Raw genomic sequence first — 19,624 nt, forward strand, 5'->3', positions numbered from 1 at the left:
TCTAGCTAATATCAGATTTAGGTGAATACCCAGAAAATAAAATCACGTATTTTCAGTGTCTTATCAAAATAATGATGTCTAATGAAAAAGCCCATAATTGTTACATTATTCTGAAACAATGTTCATTCATGTCAATATTATTGTGGTTAATTAGTATTACACAAATAAGGTGACGCAACGCCTATGTCATCACAGGTTCCCCTTGCGTTTCTTGATTAAAAATATTTACTCCCAAAATTACAGGCCGTTAATTTGCCATAAAAGGGTGTAGGGCGTAGAACTAAGGTAAACAATGTCAGTAAAGCTGAGGTTACGGGAAGCTATAAAGCGAAAATGAAGGATATCGCTGTTTACTGTAATGTAGTTTTGTAACCTTTCTTTTCTCATAACTACTTATTATAAATACGCCTCCTATGTGTTACAAAAATCCATGTTGACTTTTTGTTTTATTTCGAGAGATAAATCAATTCCTACAAAAGCCTCAAAATAGAAATTTTTTCACTTACAACAACACATTGTAGAAGGAGGCTAACACGTGTATGCGTATATGTGTAGGCTAATAAAGTTTGTAGGTAATTCGTTTTTAAAATATACGTAAATACTTAACTATATGCAACAAACAACAAAATCATCATCGTATTACAAGTTCCCAAATTAAAAATTAACAAGTAGAGTCATCTGATTATATCTTTGAGTCTCAAAATAAACAGAAAAATGTATTATATCAATCGTAACTAACAGCCGGCGTAATCGATTACGGCCGAGAACTCGATAACTCTTCCAATAACCTGTTTCTTTTGAGAAGGGTAAGGCAGCTTGACATTGCACCCTCGAGTATCATTTCGTAGTTTTGTTGTGAATCGATAAAATCTGTTATCAATCGGGATCGGGACTCGCGCGTGGTCGGACTTCGCTTGCGCGGATTATTCTCCCGAATGAATGAACCATTTGGGTTCCCCTAGAAGGGAACCTGCCCCTGCCTTACAATCCAGTTTATTGCATTATTTAGGCTATTACTGATGGCTTTTTATAAACTTTGTAGGGGAAACTGTCCGGTCATTCTGGATAAAAGACAGCGCAAATTGAGTCGGGTAACTTTTGTGGAATTTTGGGGTGATGTGTTAGTATTTACTATGTCTAATATGCCTCAAAGCACCCTGGTATTAAGTTTATAAATGAATTACCCTAGTTCTCAATAATACCTATGAATTACGATATAAATGTTATTCAATTTCCAATGTCATAATATTGATAAGGCGCGCTGGCGCGCTACATAATAACTGCATTTGTATCAAGTGCGGAACAAAGAATAGTGCACCTGATTGCATATTTGTTGCACAATAGTCGAGCGGCGGTGGCGGGTGGCCAGTCAATCAGTCCAATTAATAGGTTTACGCGATCCTGGGGGGTCTTAACCGATATTATGTTTAGTCCGATCGTAACCCACCGTTTCAAGTCTGGAAAGTGTGTTTATGACCGAAGTCTTCGGCTCGTAAACTTGTTTTATTTGTAGAAACTCAGATTTAGGAACGTAAAATAATATTGTAAAATAATATTTCTGATTATTCTCTATCACATACTTACGTATACTTACGTATTTACTGCTGCTTTTAGGATGTTACTAAATTTTGAAAAATATAGACACCTCACACATTATCATCATTAGGTTGAGGTACTTACTACTTATGTAGATGTAGTCGGAGTTCACTAACGAAAATAGCGAAATCAGGAAAAACTAAAACGACTTAAATAAATAGCAGACTTAAAAGTTTTGTGCATAGTTTCAGCAACTGACGCTAAGCTCCTGCGAGCGGGCTTCGTGCCACATGCTAGAACAAAGGCGACCACAAATCGCCTATCCCTGACAAAATGCAACATTTCAGATAAATCCATTTAAAACGGCGTCGACGATTCTAGACAACATTAAGTATAAACTTTTTATTAAGTACACGAAAATGAAATGAAAGTAGTAGAATTACATTATTAGTTACTTTATTTTCCGGTCCACCCTTCCTTCACATGCAAGCTAAGGACTCAAAGAGAGCTTGAAGAGGCCGACGAAGTGGTTTGCACCCGAATAAATGTCGATACTCGACCTTTAGCTTCTCAAGAGTTCTACAGCGTTTGAGAAAAAATATCCTGCCCTGCCATTGATACATGGCTACGATCCGCCTCTATCACGTCGATCACATTTTTAAGTCTAATTTTTTCCCGACTGCAAAGGAAGGGTATTGTTTGCTGTTTTCTTCGTGACAACATGTACTTAGTTATACTTTTTAGGAATCGTAATTTTTCTGAAAACAGATTAACTTCAAAATTTTGTGCCACTGAGAAGGAATTCATTCTCGTAAAATATTTCAGCGTGTGCAACTTGGACCAAAGTAAGTCTGCAATAAAATTACCACATAATCTGTCACATAAAGCGACATGATCGCGAATGGGGATATTTTCCTGCGTGTCGCGTGGGAGGGCGGCTCTCGAGAGTGCAGGGTTTGAGAGGCTTCGCTGTCATGCCAGGGATTGACGTTCAACGCACCCTCTTCATGTCCCACTTGAATACAACCGTTATATCTATACAGCTGTTAGGATTCACAATGAAATCTTATGATCAAATTCAAAGTTGATTTCATAAAAAAAATACTTTCGCTGATGTTATTTATTATATGTTTTTCCATTTCCATTACTAGCTGCGCCCCAGGGCTTCGCTCCATGGGAATTTTGGGATAAAAAGTATCCTATGTGTTATTCCAGGTTATATTCTACCCGTGAACCAAATTTCATAACAAGTAGATTACATATACACATCCTCACAAACTTTTGCATTTGTAATATTACACTAGGCACGTGTATTTATAATGGAATAGACTGGACATAGGTTGCAATTTTAAAGCTGTAATGTATATGTAATCCAGTAGAATAATGTTGATTTTTCCCAGCCTGTAATCAATTTAGGTCTGCAAAATCAACTACACAAAAACGCAATGCGTCAAATTTACATTGCAAGTTGCTAACGTAATTGTAATGTAAAAACTCGCGGCTATAACTTGTTCTGAACAAAATATAATCGAGTAAGGATAAGCAAGAAATTGTCGACTTGAGCTCTAACAAGCGACAAATACCGACCCGTATCTCCAAGTGGCCCTATTTCATTTTACAGAACAGCTCAATAGGAAATCGAGATGCTGTAATAAGCTATATTGCCGTAATATTGCTCTAAAGACGTTTCCGATGTGGGATATTGGCGTATAGTAATAATAGAGTACTTATTTACGACGTAATAGTGCATCGTTATTGGATATTTCGGGTAGTAATAATAGCAATGATATTAGGTTACTTGCATTTGAATAAAAGTATACAAAATTACAGATAACTTTATGGTACTACGTACGCCTACTTGTCATTCTTTGCTTTAAATAAACGACATTTTCGCAGTTTACTTTTGCAAATGTGGTAAATGCCAGTTCTACTAACAAACACGTGTGTACTTGCCTGCTTATATTGAAACGATTTCCTGCGTCGCCGCTTTATAACAAAGGGAAATGTCTCCAATCCGAAGTTATTCGGGCGGCACGCAATCGTCATTTAGCTTCTACAAGCAAACTGAATGCCACAATTATTATAAATTAAACTTACGGTGGTTAATTTGTTTCCATAGCTGAGTCATCATTATTCAAAATCAAAGGTGATTAGCTCCCTATACACGCAGTATTCTCGGTAGCTAAAGTCGGCGAGAATAAACGATAATCGGTACCTTATTTGGGTTCAGGGCTAACAACTTATCAGCTTATAATGGATCTTTGGAAGGATAAGAAGGATAGATAGATCATTCAATGATTTGACTTGACCAATGTAGAAAATAGTACATAGTAGGTAAGTAATAAATCCGCAAACTATTATTCAACGAAGGGAAGCTTCCTTTCGATGAATAATAATTTGCGGATTTAGAAAGGAAGAGAAGAAGAAAACGTATAAAATAAAAGGAAAAATATTAATTATCCAATGCGAAAAGAGAGGCAAGGGAATTAGCCCTTGCCAAAAACAAACCTTACATGACAGTAAACCAAACAGAAAATCTGATGTTTGTACGCAAATCTCGGCACCATTTTGTATAAGTATAATGAATAATAAATCTGCAAATAAGCAATTTGCAACCCTACCATTCTATAGCTAACTAGATGGTCGTACAGAAGCGCTACGTGGACAGGTTATTCATCAAAACGTCACTCGTCTTTAACGATTTGCCTCGGGATACGAAACTCAACTGTCAACGTGCGTTATCGGGGCATCGATTGATCTCGCTAAGTAGCACTGTTCCCACACCAATCAACTGCTCGATATTCATTGGGCAACGTGTAAACATGTTCACTTGCTTGTTAATATACAACAAGTAACAAATTACAAGGTGTTGACTGTTCGACGTATCAGTTGGGACCTTTCTCGTTCTGGATGTCTCCATTAGATGCCATGAGCCAGCAGTGAGGTAATTGCGCTTTCCTTTCCGGGAGCGGTGATTACAAAGACTCGTAAGTAGGTAGCGCTGTTAAGAACAAAGGAAGAAAGTAATTTTGTGCACGAGCGTGATGGATAGGGAATGATCTGACCTAAGGGTGATATTCCGCAACATACTACTATTTTATAGTATTGTTTCTATTAGGGGAGAAAAATGGTGCCGTAATGAGAGTGTAGCTAGGTATGTGTAGAACGACGAAAAAACGGAGGGTGGAGTTATCCCGCGGAGAGACGTCGCCAGGGGGATGCCGACTGTCGAGATCAGGAACAAAAAACATTCGGCTCTGAGGATCGCAGGATTAATCGAGGATTTTTAAATGTTTTCTCTAATCTGGATGTTTTATTTTTATGTGAGATAATAAATGTTCAAAACGGATGAGATATTCGTATCACATTTATGTTCAGTGAGTATTGTGGTTCTTCTGCGTTCCAAAATAGCAATTACTACATTCACAAATTTATTATTACTATAGTAATAATACCTTATTATCTCAATATATTACCCTGGTTATCATTTATAAAAAATATTAACCCTACTAGGATATCAAAATTTGTATATATAGACTGGATATACCTACGGTGTTATTAGTTTGCATGAAATTCAATTATATATAAATGAAGTAAAGTAATGGAGCGGCTCCGGGTAGGGGTGGCCATGGTGCGCCTAATGCAAGTTCGTGTTTCGTTTCCAGAGGGCCATTGACTCGTCTGCCAGCACCGGCACCCAAACTTTGCTAGTGTTTGTCTTGCTCGTATCGACAAGAGATCTGTTTGCCGAGTTCTGATGAGGACATCAGAAATCGGCAAACAGTTGATCATGTTTGAACGCTTTTGTATTAAGATATCTTGACCACTAATGTGTGTTCATAAGTATCGATACATACCTATGTATTCGACAAAGACAATAAAAAGAGATTTTGATGTCTCTTAGTTACGAAATATTGTTGTCCATAAAACAATCCCATAATGTTTTCCAAGCATAAAAGAAAACACCTTTAACATGTTATCATAACAATCGTTGTTACATAAAATGGAATAAGAATTTCATTTCTTATCTGAAACTTGCTTGTATATTGCAACAAAGGAATCGGCAGCACCTAGTCAGTATTCATGCATTCAAGTGTATTGTTTGAGGAGCACTGGCTGCGCCTTCGCCGATATAATGCATAATCCAGTGCCGTCTGGCTGCCGTTGTAATGTCAAATTTATGTCCGCTCCACATTAATCTAAATGAAGTTTGTAAGAACCGCGTTCCTACCAGTTGCATAATAGCTATTAGAATTAGAAGTCGCGAGCCGATACCCCAGTTTTCTATTCCAGTCCGTCTCCATTGTCACGTTTATTCTTCGGTTTGGTAAACATTGAAGATTTAAAAAATTTTTGGTCTCAGCATCTGTTAATTAATTGAACCAGTTTTAAGTAAAATTTTGACGTCAGAAGTGATGTAAGTAAGAATAAAGATTGAAATTTGAGTTTTTTTTTCTGCAACGGTATTCTGCTTGTGTTGTTTATATAAAAAATAATAATCAGAGTTGCTGCTGTTTGCAGAACGGCATCTCATTTAAATATGCATGTTTATTAGGTTTGGTTAATTTTAAAATTCTCATTAAAAATGGGAGAAAGGAGTACATCTGAATTTCGGATGAGTGCAGTATTGCCGGGGACAAATAAAGCAAACCAAAGCGAAGCGAAGCGAGGCGCGGCTGAGTTTAATCAGAGGCAGTGCTCTTCAGTTTCGAGTGAAATGTTGTGCTTCAGACGAAATAGTTTGAAGTTTCTCTGTTCTGTAGACATCACTGTTGAAATATTATTACTTATAGTGATTTATATTTTATTGTTGTAGATAAAATAGATGTAAACAATATTTTGTTGCATGAGTATTGATTTCTCAAGGGTCATTACTAGCATCACCATTGATTTATTGATGGTCATCAATTCATATAAATATGAAACTTAGTTCCGAATCTTCAACAGAATTTTGAGGGCAAGTGGACCTCGTCATTCTCGGAAGGAGCAATAACACTGGCCACGTGTCCCACGGTAAGCAAAGCTAATGAATGTTTCATCACCAGCACTATTAGCACCCAGTGCGCACGCGCACGACGCAGCGTGCCTTATCATGCGCGCATTGTTGTGCTTTTCAATAGGTTACCTCTTGTCACATTCCCTTGGTCACGCCTCCGAGTGTGACATAATTTATTGTAACATTCACAATACATTTTGTCATCCTCGTATCATTTGTAATGAGTAAAAATTGTGTTAGCATTGCAAGTCAGTCAATGACATCTTTGCTGTTAGGTTAAGCAACAAATATTAATTGAAGATTGACCTGGTAGTTTCTACAACAGTTATTAATAAACTGCAAGTAGGTAAGACATCAAAGTTTTACAGGGTAAATAGAGTCTAGACTTACATTTATGAACAAAAATCTAATCTTCATCGTATAGGAGAAACTGTGTCTAAGTATAGGTAGGAAAAGGTAGACAAGCTTGCTCCGGCGTAAAATCACAAATTTAAACAAGTTAGGGGGAAAAGTTCTGTAATAGCTCTGTCAGGAGTGGGATGTTAAATTAATTTTAGTGTACTTATTTCGATGTAAATGCAGTTTTATGAGTGATCTATACACGTTGTTTAAAGTTTATTCTAATTTGAATATTTACTTAATATTTATTTTTGACGACCTCGGTGGCGCAGTGGTACAGTCTGGTTACTGGTTCTTGCCACTGAACCGAGAGGTCCCGGGTTCGATCCCCAGTCGGGTCATGATGGAAAATGATCTTTTTCTGATTGGCCCGGGTCTTGGATGTTTATCGTTGAGTTAGTATCATAACACAAGTCTCGAACTTACTTTGGGGCTAACTCAATCTGTGTGATTTGTCCTAATATATTTATATTTATTTAATATATGGAGAAATAATTGGATTACTGATGGCGCATCTTATGTACGATATTTCCTAATACCATAATTTTAAGATTGTAGAACCACTAACCACATCACCAGTTACAAAACAGCTAAATAACAGAAATAGTATAAAGTTATTGATGTTTGATTGTGATTATATTTTAGTGCTCTACCTACCTATCTTGAATTTATGTACTTATAAAAATAAAATCAGCCTGACGAATATTCGTCTTCAATTATGTTACAAATATTTGGTTTAAATCTGGACTAGATCTAATTGTAAATGAGATATATTAGAATTAAGCTGAAATAAAGCTGTTTAGGTAATAGATTGGCAATTAATTTTGCAGATTTTCCATCATCCACACAATTTCACTTCCAAAGATATTTTTCTCATGCTCTGTCATGAGCTTAGAATTTTGTGTTCGGTGTACCCATTTGTAAATTATTTATTTAATTTGGTTCCAATAACCGGCGTTGTATTGTGTCGCAGCTCAGACGCCGGTTGGCATCCGGCCAGTAGCTACAAGTGTCAGAGCTGAGTTGGCACAGTCCTGGGGCAGACATGTAATTGGGTAACAGAAACGGGGACGGGGCGTTAATTATTTCGCTTTTACAACAGAATATAACTGGAACCAAGAGTTGTCTTATTTTTACATTGGCTTTTTAGTATTAAATTTGAAATAGATTTGCTACAATGTACTTATGTAATGTACTTAGCGACCTAAAAATAATCTTGGCCTCCGTTACTAGCGTTATCCTTTTTTCTGTTCCTCTGTGCTATTTCTTTTCAGTCGGTTCATTCGAAGCCCTCCGGCTTCCAGGTCATTCAGTACGTTCTTCATCTTTCCAGTGGTACCGGGGCCACAAGTCAAGCTGTTTTGACTATTCGTACCTCTTTGCCTTCGATACTTTTAAATTTCAACGCAAATTATCGAGCTTAAAAAACGATAGAATTCTCATCGCACAGAATAACCCACATCGAGCGCTACCAAGAAATTCAAAAGAATTGTAATTGTCCCTAAAAAGATTAAAAAGTAAAATCTTTTCACTGCGACTGCAGATCTTTAGAATGCTGTTGAAAATTGCATCTCTACCCCTCCTTGCCTCACCCTCTGACGGAAGGGAGTCTTTTCAATCGTCCCCTTATCACCCAACTGTGCTCGTATCTGTGGTGATGTTTTTATTCAATTCCATGATAAATTTACATTTTTAATTTAACATCGCTGGGGTAAGCGACATGCTATGGGCGTCAACGAGAATTTAAAATTCAAACCATATTGATAAACAGCTAATAAACATCTGTATCGATCGTAACATAAGCCTAATTACCATATTAATACAGACGCGTTGTAAATATTGAGTGGACTATTATAATCGTCGTCTCAGGAATTTCTATGTCTGTGTGATAGCCTGTCGATTCATTTACGAATTCCATTATGAAATTAATAGACTTGAGGTGTTTATTTAAATTTCGTTAAGTGCGTAGAGTGGTGTTAATGGGATTAATTATTATTAATCCTATCTATTGATAGGGAGATTAGAGCATATAACAGATAAATAATTACCTATCTACCTGTAACCGAGAGATATTTATCAACGTGCAGCCATTCACGTTCACCAAGTCTAGAAAGCTGGTGATTTTAAGCAACTCATCAGGCAAGACCATACATATACATTAGTACAAATACAAAGCAAAATTTAGATTTTCTTCTAACGCCGTTTCACCAAGCTGGTTCCAGGATGCATAAAATATGAAACTTTAATGCTTGTAAATCATTTAAGCCCAAAGTTGAATTCAAGCTAGCTTTAATGGCCCTATTCAGCGGCCAAGAACCTATTGATGATGATTACCAATTCATCAACCGACTCTGAAACTAATTATGGTGTACTACCGTGAACACAATATAACTATCCTGTTTCCTATTAATATTATAAATACTAAAGTTGGAAGGTTTGTGTGTGAGAATGGTTGTTACTCACTATCGTATGATATTTTGTACACTGATCGGATATTACATTCATATGACCTTCATAGTGGAGTTGTTATTCCGAAATGACCACAATATAACACTTCTCTTTTACGTCGAGGCTATAGTACAATATTAATTTCCATCAGCCCAGCCATAAACAGACGGCAACATTATCATTCGCTTCACAACAATTTTGTTTGTAGCTTGTTCAGAGTCCAGACAATGTTTACCTTGTTGGACAAGCATTATCACATTTCATGTCAGGCCCACCGCTGGGAACCGGGAGCGATGTGCCCAGTTCCCACGAAATGTGCTTTTGTAATAATCAGCTTGTTTTGAGGAGATACACATTATCAGGAATCTCACACTGTAAAAGAAAGTACTTAATTTAATAGGTACTGATTTAGTATTATTACCAAATAATGTCTGTTTGTTAAAAATATTTTCAATTTAGGAATTACGTATTTACTTGCCTATTTGTTTTGCGGTTGGCGACAATAAAATTTAAAACAATTTATTTTGCGGTTAACACAATATGGACATGTCTATGTTATATCCTAATAAGTAGCGCTTTTTCTCAATACCCCTCCCGATTCTCCTACTTACCTAAAAATTGTAGATATATTTACTTCGAAAAAATATCACAATAAATCAGGAATACGCCACATAATTTAAAACTTCATATGGAGAGTCTTCTTGGCAAGTGCGAAATGTTAACTCTAGTTTCCACCTATCTTCGTTATAAATAGAATGAACCATATCTAGATGTAGGGTCGTTTCGCTTACACGCCATAAATATTAACATATTGTGGACTTACGCACACATTAATTAGTGAACAGATACTTAGTAAAAACAAGTAAGTACTATCTTATTTTACCTGTTCTAGCTTTAGAGGGAGGCCAATTTGTAATCTTTTTTCCGAATACATAAAATAGAAAATTAAATAAATAAAATTGGGCTCTATAGAACCCGTGACTTATTCGTGTTGGTCAACAAATTATATCCAGTAGTTTTTACGTGATGAGCGAACATACATAACCCATTTACAGTTTCATTATATACTAGCGGCCCGGGTAAAACATAAGAAATTAACCTAAACACCACAGGAATCATACTATCTATTGGTGAAAACTGCATGAAAATCTGAGCAGTAGTTTTTGAGTATATCGCGAACAGACAGACAGATACGGCAGAGGACTGTTTTATAAATGTCAAGGGTGTTGAGTAGGCACGCCTTATTTTTATTGAAATAACCGTTTCTGTAATAACCTTGTTTTGTATTTTGTTCGTGGGTTGTGCGAGGGTGGCTTTATCTATTCTATCGGGATGGGTCGTTGACTGAACTCGGTAGGCTCGAATATTGAATTTTAGGATACATTAGGCGCGACTGTACCGAAATATCGGCGATTACAAGTAGATGATAAAGGATAATGGACGTAGTTTAAATCGAAAGTTTCAGAATCAATTATAACTCTGTTGGAACACGAATACCTCTGTTGCTGCTAGTGTTTGAGTAAGTTCTGTGTTTCCACTTGAAAATTACTTACGTGCTTAATTTGAATTAACATTGAAATTATCATAAAGTTATCATTACATTATCGTATTAATTCATAAGCTCTTGTCTCTCTCGGCTTTACTTTTAAGGTCTCGATACGACACGATGTCTTCTTTCCTTCTCTTTCAGTTGGCTGATAGGTACTTTTCCTTGATCTCCCTGGACATCTCCTTTCATATTTCCTTAATTACTCATTATCATATTTTAAATTTATTATCCATTACTTAGCTATCTACTAGAAATGAAATTCAAAAAAATGCAAAAATAAAATCCTGATAATTAAATAACACATAAATTCACGCATTTTAAGTACTTTACCGCTGTGACCACTTTACAAGTCTATAACTTGAAAAAGGTTGACTGTAGCCATTTATTAATTATCTATTTTTATTTTATATACTTAGTGCTAAAATAGGATGCTTTCATTGCGACATTTAAATAAAGTAACGAGTTCACGCATTACTTCTCCGCTTTATCATAATGGTACGACCACTTTACAAGTATATTTACCTGCAAAAAGGTTGATGTAGCCGTCCTGCATACAAGTGTGGAGATTATATTATCAGGTCAATAATCGCGGACGGATTCCAAGTGGTTGATGCGTCGCGTTAGCGAAACACGTGTGCTCTCATAAACTGATAGGGTTGTCGATGAGTAAATTGATTCTTCTGCGAATCAGGTGAGAATATGTAGGAGAAGAACCAACGCGACCCCTTTTATTAATTTCATTTATGTTCGTTCATTCACAATCGCTTACACGTACAGTACATTATATGATTACATTGTGTAGGTACTATAGTTAACTTATGACGGTCTATAAACTTCTTGCCATTATTTATTCATATTTTATTACGCAAAATTACATGTCAGAGGTTCTTCTAGTGAGGATTTTGGCGTCACCCTAATAAATTTATAGCTTACCGTTATATAGGTAAGTGTAAAACACTAAAATTAAATAAACATAACAATAAATAGTAACAAACGAAAACTAAATAAATATAACAATAAATAGTATTTATATAAAATGTGACGATTGCTGTGATATATTCAAATGTTGTAACATTTATTCCTTACAGATTTACTTCCAACCGAGAATCGAAATCCTACATACACACGCACACTCACACTGTAACCATTTATTAAAATTGAATCGAAACCTGTATTAAGGTTGTTTTACCTAAATTCAATTCCGCACTCCGTGTTTTCTCCAAAAAAGTGTGTCCGTTATAGTAGAACCGCCTAAATGAGTCCTCGCCCGCGGAGTACAAGGGGCGCGGGGGTACGACGACAAAGGGGACCGAGAGAGGTGCGGGCGGCGGGCGCATTCTTGTAAAAACTCAGTTCGCTCGCTACGCGGTTAGCGATCACACGTGTTGACAGTTGCGGACGCCTTGTGAAAGTTATACATGAGATTACATTCTCAAGATGAGTCGAAATGTTTTCGGACATAGAATTAATAGTCAGTGCAAACAAATGGCGTTTAACGTATATGAATATTTTAGAAAAAAGAAACTCGACCCAAATTCTGATGAATATAAACAAGATATACCTTTAAATAAAACTGTAGCAGAAGTTACTGGATTATCAGAAAAGACTGTATCTAGAATTGTACAACAAGGGAAAGCATTAAATGACAACGAGAGATTTAAATCACCAAGAAAACCAAAACAGGTTCGTAGAAAAAGAGTGGAAATAGACGATTTCACAAAAGGAGTGGTAAGAAGAAAAGTCACTCAGTTTTACACAATTTTCAAAAAAATACCTACTCTGAAAACTTTGAACGCTGTACTTAGAGAAGAGAATATATTACACTGCGGCAGGGAATATTTAAGGCTATTATTACATGATCTAGGTTTTAAATTTAAGAAATGCGGATCTAAAAGGAAACTCCTTATCGAACAGCCAAATATCACATCGTGGAGGTGGAAATACCTAAATACTATTAAAAAATATCGTAGAGAAAGAAGACATATTTTATACCTTGACGAAACTTATGTAAACGCGTCTCATAACGTTTCAAAATGTTGGCAATCAAAGGATGAACTTGGCGTTCTATCTCATATTGGTAAAGGGGACCGTTTGATCATCGTACATTGTGGAGGTCAAATTGGATTTGTAGACGGAGCCCTTGTGATATTCAAATCCAAATGTAAAACAGGTGATTATCACGATTCTATGAATTTCGCAAATTTCAGTAAATGGATAAATGAAAAGCTCATGCCTAATATACCGCAAAATTCTGTCATAGTAATGGACAACGCAGCTTATCATTCGGTTCGAGAAGAGAAAAAGCCAACTATGGCTTCTACCAAGCCAACTATGCAAGAATGGCTACGACGACATAACGTGCCTTTTGATGAAAAACTTAGAAAAGATGACTTATATAAATTAATTAAAAGCCATTTCACAGAAGATATTTACAAAATTGACGAGGTATTGAAAAGAAACGGACACGAAGTATTGCGTTTGCCTCCATATCACCCAGACCTGAACCCCATTGAGTTGGTCTGGGGTGATATCAAAGGACAATTAGCACAAAAAAGTATCGACTCTAATTTGGACCAGAAAAAAGAAATATTAGAGAGATTATTTGCTGAATATCCCAAAGAGAAATGGGAGAATTGTGTTAAACACGTGATTAAAATCGAAGACGAATATTGCAAACATGATGGAGCACTAGATGAAGTTGTTGATTTTATTATTAATGTGCAAGACGATTCTGATGATTCTGATGATGGCTGTTTCGAAAGTGAAGAATCAAGTTCCAGTGATACTGATATTATGGACATAAGTGATTGATTTATAATTTTGATAAATTTTGCATAAATAAATATTACATACATAACTTTATTACCTTTTTTTTACCTACATATCATACCTATATATCATAAAATCACATTTTTATCGAATTGTTTTGTATGAAAAATAAAAATTTGAAAATAACAATAATCGAAAAATGCTTATGCTATTTAATTCATGTACGTGGTCTCGTTGATACCATGGAGATATGGGATAACAAAAGGAACACGTTGTATAGTTTACAGTTGTTTCATTCAAATTTTGTATAGCCATTATTAATTTTTTAATAAAAATCTTCACCTGTTTGCCGCTAACCACTATGACTTCACATATCTCAAGAAATGTCCAGTAACATTTCGCCTCTTGTATTACACGCTACGCTCGACCGCCGCCCGCACCTCTTTCGTTCCCCTTCGTCGTCGTACCCCCGCGCCCCTTGTACTCCGCGGGCGAGGACTCATTTAGGCGGTTCTACTATAGAAAACAGATTTACGCCAGCCCTGGCTTTGCGGCTTTTAGAAATGTTCTCTATCTGCGACACTGATTGCAATCTACTGTTTCTTGCTCGTTTCCAAATGCAAACAGTGCGGTGGTTTGAAGCAGCGGGCCTGATGTTTTTGCCACTTGAAAACTCCTTAGCGTGGAGGGCCCAATCTAGTAGGCGATTATTGTGCTTTGATTTTGCTGCTTTTACAGTTATATAATAGTTAGTCTTTATATTTACATTAAAAGAAAAATATAGGGTAGAGTCATTTCTTCACTTCACTTCACCTAACATGTCAGGGCGGTAGATGAATAAAAACTCCCAGTACGGTAGCGTTTAGTTCAGCTGTATACATGTAACTCTTTTGTACAGTGTGCCACGCACAATTTTTCTTAGTTTATTTTGGTGTCTTAATAAACTACTGGACAAATAAATAATTTATCTTATCTACCTAAATAGGTATTTAAACAAAATAATTTCCCTATAATTTCTATTTAATTACATTGTATACAGATAGAAGTTGTGTGCCCACTTGTGCTTTGCGGAGTTCATGTTAATTTGTAATCATTGATCATATTCAAGTCATGACATTAATTGCTTGCTGTAAAGTATGTGGCCAATTATCCAGGCATTTAAGAGGAAAAAATCGTTTTGTCTAGACGCGCTGTCCGTGGCGCCAGTCGCACCAATTTTACTGTCGCTGCATAAACTGCATTCAGTAGGTGAGACTATTTTAAACAAGCGTGTGTTCATTTCCTGGGCTTTTTATCTTTTCTGCATGATAGCCTGTCTTGCTGACTTGAGATAGGTAATTTTGTTGTTTCACTCACACCTTAATTAACTTCATAGGGAAGGTAAGAACTTCATAGGGACTTTAAAATACTATCAGTGCCAAATAAGAATGAACTTCTCTGGACTGAAGAAAAATGTAATATTACTTTTTTCTATTACAGTCAACTTCAGTCCAGAGAAGTTCATTTTTATTTGGCACTGATAGTATGAATTATATACGCCTAATTCATATGACATTGAACTGAAAGTTGTTGCATTCTAGCTAGTTAGATATAAGTTTCAGAGATAAATTAATACCTCATCCCAAATCAAGATGAATTGTCTTGTATAGACAGAAATTATTATGATTGTAATTGTAACTATATTAACACTATAATTCCTATAACTGAGTGGGATTGTCTCACCAAGTAGTTATCGGACATCGACATCCCATAATAAAGGCGTTTCAGTGTCCCACGAGCGGAAACGAATGTAACAAGATTCTGGGGCGAGGAGAGCGCAGGCGCGGTTACCCTTCGCGTAGTACGGGAGAAGCGACCTTCGTAGGTCGCCACCGCGCCATTCAAGTCCTACAAGCCGGTGAGCTTGTACGGCTTGAATGATAGCCCATTGATTTTTCAACTATTCATATGACAGACATAAAAATAAACTCAGGCGTCTTCTGCTAGATCCGCGTAGGAAAATATGATTTGAACCTCGTAGGTGGGAAATCGAACTACACGTTGAAAGTGTGAGTATTTATCACACAGTTATTTGTCCGTTTAAAATAAAATATTAAAAAAAAATTAAGTTAATACTATATTTTTCCCTCGCTCATGTTTATTCGGGATCTAATTTGCACTTGTTATAAATTCAGTGCAGGGAAACTTAGGTCACTTTTATTTGTAGAAATTTAAATAACAAACCGCACTAACCACAAATACTATACCTACATATTCCTGTTTAGGTATAACCCCCAGCGAAGTTATTTTATTAAACTGAATAATCGTCCTAATATTTTATTTATTTAACAATGTAGTTACGTGTAAATGTAGACTTTATTTTCTTTAGGTAGGTACCTATCTACCTACATATTAACTGCTTCCGGCAAGAAATTTATGGGATATGTATCTAGCCTTTAGATATTAATCAAAATCTATATTTTATATTTATTTATATATCAAACTTATATAGATCTATTTGTATTTTTATATTATTTATAATAACTAAGCGAAAGTTTACATGTGTGAGGATGTTTGTTACTCAATAATGCCTAATATACTAAACTGATTTCGAGGAAATTTGGTACACAGATAGAATATAACTTGGAATAGCACAATAATACTATTTAAATCCTCACGGGAGTAAAGACCCGGGCGCGGCTGGTAAAAATAAATGTTATTGTATAAAACTTTACTCATTTATTTTTACCTTATAACCAATGAATGAAAAGGTCAAGAAATGACCTCATCAGTGCCTTCAAGACGAGACACTGCCACACGCTGCGCTGGCGCATCACAATCCGTGATTCCGCGAATCAGAGGTGACTCAGAATGATCCGGCGTGTCCTCATCTACTTTGTCTTACAAAGCTCTAGTCTAAACCGAACATAAACCACGAAGTAGACCCAAACGGGACCTCACACTTTTTTTACCTTGAGTTACCCTGAGACAGTTATTCCAATTATCTCATGAAGTTGGTTCTTATTATAAAACAAGATAGAATTTTGTAGTAAACTTGGTGACTTTGCTTAAAACTAACAAAAAAAAATTGCAAATAGGTAACTAAGTACTTAGTGAATCAACATTTTATCGAAATGTTCCTCAAACCATTAATTTTCATCAATATCACATTTGTATAAAAAAAAACTAGTTGTTGCCCGTAACTCCACTTATTAACTAAGTACAAGTTAATATGTTCTACATTTCATAGAAACCGGCTCAGTTTAGGCATGAAAGTGACACGGACAGGCGTTAAGATTTACGTAGGTACTGTACGAAGTATGGCAATAAACGATTTGAATTTGAATTAGTATGGATGGACGAATAAGGATGGATGTCATAAGGATAAACCTGTATTACCGACGTATATTAACATAGGAAAATCAATTTAGTCAAAGTAAATAAATTGTATTGCTTACAAATTAATGACGAGGGATTGGTCATCCTCCAACCAAACTAAAATATTTAATTATGCATTACGATAAATTTGAGTGGAGATGAATGAACAGTCAGTTCGCAATTAGGTTTAGAAAAGAGCAATCGTGTTGTAAGAATTCTATTTAATTTACTGAGTTTAATGTTTTTTACGCTAATGGAGAGAGTGAAGTGTAGTGTTTTAATAAAAGTGACTAGAGTAAATATGTGTCCGTGTCATTTGAGAAAAGGAAAGGAGATAACAAAAAATTGGGTATAAATTTTAATTATGCTTTAAATTATAATGAAAAAATGTATGAATCAGGTTGATGGGTGTTATTTTAAACTTTTACTAATCGAAATAGTAAATCTTTTTAGGACAGTTATTATAGTAAATTGTTGTTGCTTTTATTTAAAAAAAAAATAAAAATAATTATATTATTAAAAATATATTGTTTTTTTTTATAATATTTTTTTTTACATAGAAAAATAATAACAAAAAAACATGGTAATATTTGTTTCTTATTATTTTTCTATGTAAAAAAAATATTATGAATTATAAAATTATCTAAAATGTATGTGGCATGTTGCCACATAAATCTTATTCATAGACATACATTTCAAATTAAGATTGTGATAAGTATTATTAATTAATTATTAGGTAAATTAAATATGAACCTTTGAACTGAACGGTTAAATGATTCATTCATTTATTATAGACACAAAATAATGCAACACTTTTACGTATAAAGAATTATGTTTAAAGAATGAAAAGTCTGTGATCTTTATAACATATGTGGGTGTAAAAGAAAAGAGTTCATTAAAAAGTTTCCGCCTCTACCTTTTCTAATCTCAACAGTTATAGGTACGTACTTATATTTCTAAGACATACATTTAGTATTTGACGTTTTTGGGGAAAAGGGTGCGGTGAAGTTTGTTGCGCCACTCCATCTTCATCTGCGCTTTGGAAGTCGACAATAAATATTTTTTTGACGTCATAAGTGATTAGGTATTATCATCCTGAGTTGAAAAAATAATTTTTAATTTGAACAGATACATTGTGCAATGCAACAAAGACAGTGTACCTAATAAACATTGCAATTTGAGCCCTAACTGATTAAATGACGTACATTCAAAATCGCGTCGGAAGCGGACATGGCCTGCCTCAAGCGATCGCCCACTGCAGTTGCACAATACAGTCCGTCATTATCGGCCGATTTGGGTTGCATTTAGTAGCGTAGCTACCGGAGGGCTCGACGGTGCATTACACCAGGGCCGCCATACTCAGGGGCAATCGGACCCATACCCACAATCGAGTTGTGGCAGCACCAACGATTTTACTTTTCCATGCCGCTACCAAAATCCAAATTTTCTTTTTCATGACACTACCAGTTGTGAACTTGTGACATTGGTACAACAGCATTTCCCTACATTAAATTTAGCGACTTTTTTCTCGTCAAACAAAGCACGTATTCAGAAATTAAATCTAAACAAGGACTAATATGTAATCGTATGTATAATATTTAATTTAGTCAAAGTTACAACCCACTGACATTTTGAACACTAGAAAACACAGGCTACAAGAAATTTCGAAACAAACTTATTTAAACAGTTAATTTTTAGAGCTATTATTTTCACTACAACAATATTATTATTAGCCCTTTAGTTGCATAGCTACGCCACTGATTGCATACGGCGCAGCTGCACACATGGCAAATGTGGGCGCTAGGGTGTCGAATGCAAACGAGCGCATTAATAACACGGTTACGATATCAATCACGCACGGCACATCTCATTATGCGTCTAAATAAGGTCGTGTTTGAACCCTCATTAATACCAACTACCTACACATACATAGGTTAAAATGAGTCTATTCGGAAAACTTTATTTAGTGATTTTTTTGTTGTAGTGTATGGCGCGTGCATTATACGACAACATTGCGGAGTCGCCCGACGAGCTGGCCTTCCGTCGCGGCGACCTTTTGACCGTGCTGGAGCAGAACACGGGCGGCAGCGAGGGCTGGTGGCTGTGCTCATTACGAGGAAGACAGGTAGACTCTTCACTCTTATCTGCAAGCGAGCACGAGCTACCTTCTGACGAGGGAGATAGAAAACTACTTCTAAACTTTTTATCAATGAATTTCTCTTCTAAAGTGGAATAACAACCATAGGTCAAGATTGGTTTGATGTGACGCTTGTTATTTCGTACTGCTGCACTTCGCCATGTGTTATTATTGACGTCTTTCGATTTATGCTTTGAACGTCGAAATCAAAATGTACCTACGTCGATCATATGTGTAGAGGACCCATTAGATTATGGGGGACTTGAAGATCTTCCGTGTCTTCGGTACAAGATTGTTTGCTTATTGTTTGACTTATTTTAGTTGACTGACGTATTTTAGACATTAACTATTTCGTAGTAAATTAATTTCAGAATATATGTAGTAAGTATATACTGTTTATAAATATATTTAAAAGTGATAACAACACGACCTT

At 35.8% G+C, this 19,624-nt stretch overlaps 1 protein-coding gene across 3 annotated transcripts in view; it reads left to right on the top strand.

The window, feature by feature from the left end:
- p130CAS overlaps positions 1 to 19,624 on the top strand; it is a 61,483-nt gene that overhangs the window by 36,190 nt on the left and 5,669 nt on the right. For 2 of the 3 annotated variants that reach the window (XM_053751074.2, XM_053751075.2), the window contains exon 2: positions 19,039 to 19,179. In XM_053751074.2, coding sequence (XP_053607049.1) covers positions 19,039 to 19,179 — 141 coding nt within the window. Of the gene's footprint in view, positions 1 to 17,248; positions 17,404 to 19,038; positions 19,180 to 19,624 lie in introns of those variants that run through there. The other variant, XM_053751073.1, reaches the window with a different exon arrangement.

Source organism: Plodia interpunctella, chromosome 10 (genome assembly GCF_027563975.2).
Source record: "Plodia interpunctella isolate USDA-ARS_2022_Savannah chromosome 10, ilPloInte3.2, whole genome shotgun sequence".
Taxonomy (NCBI): Eukaryota; Metazoa; Arthropoda; class Insecta; order Lepidoptera; family Pyralidae; genus Plodia; species Plodia interpunctella.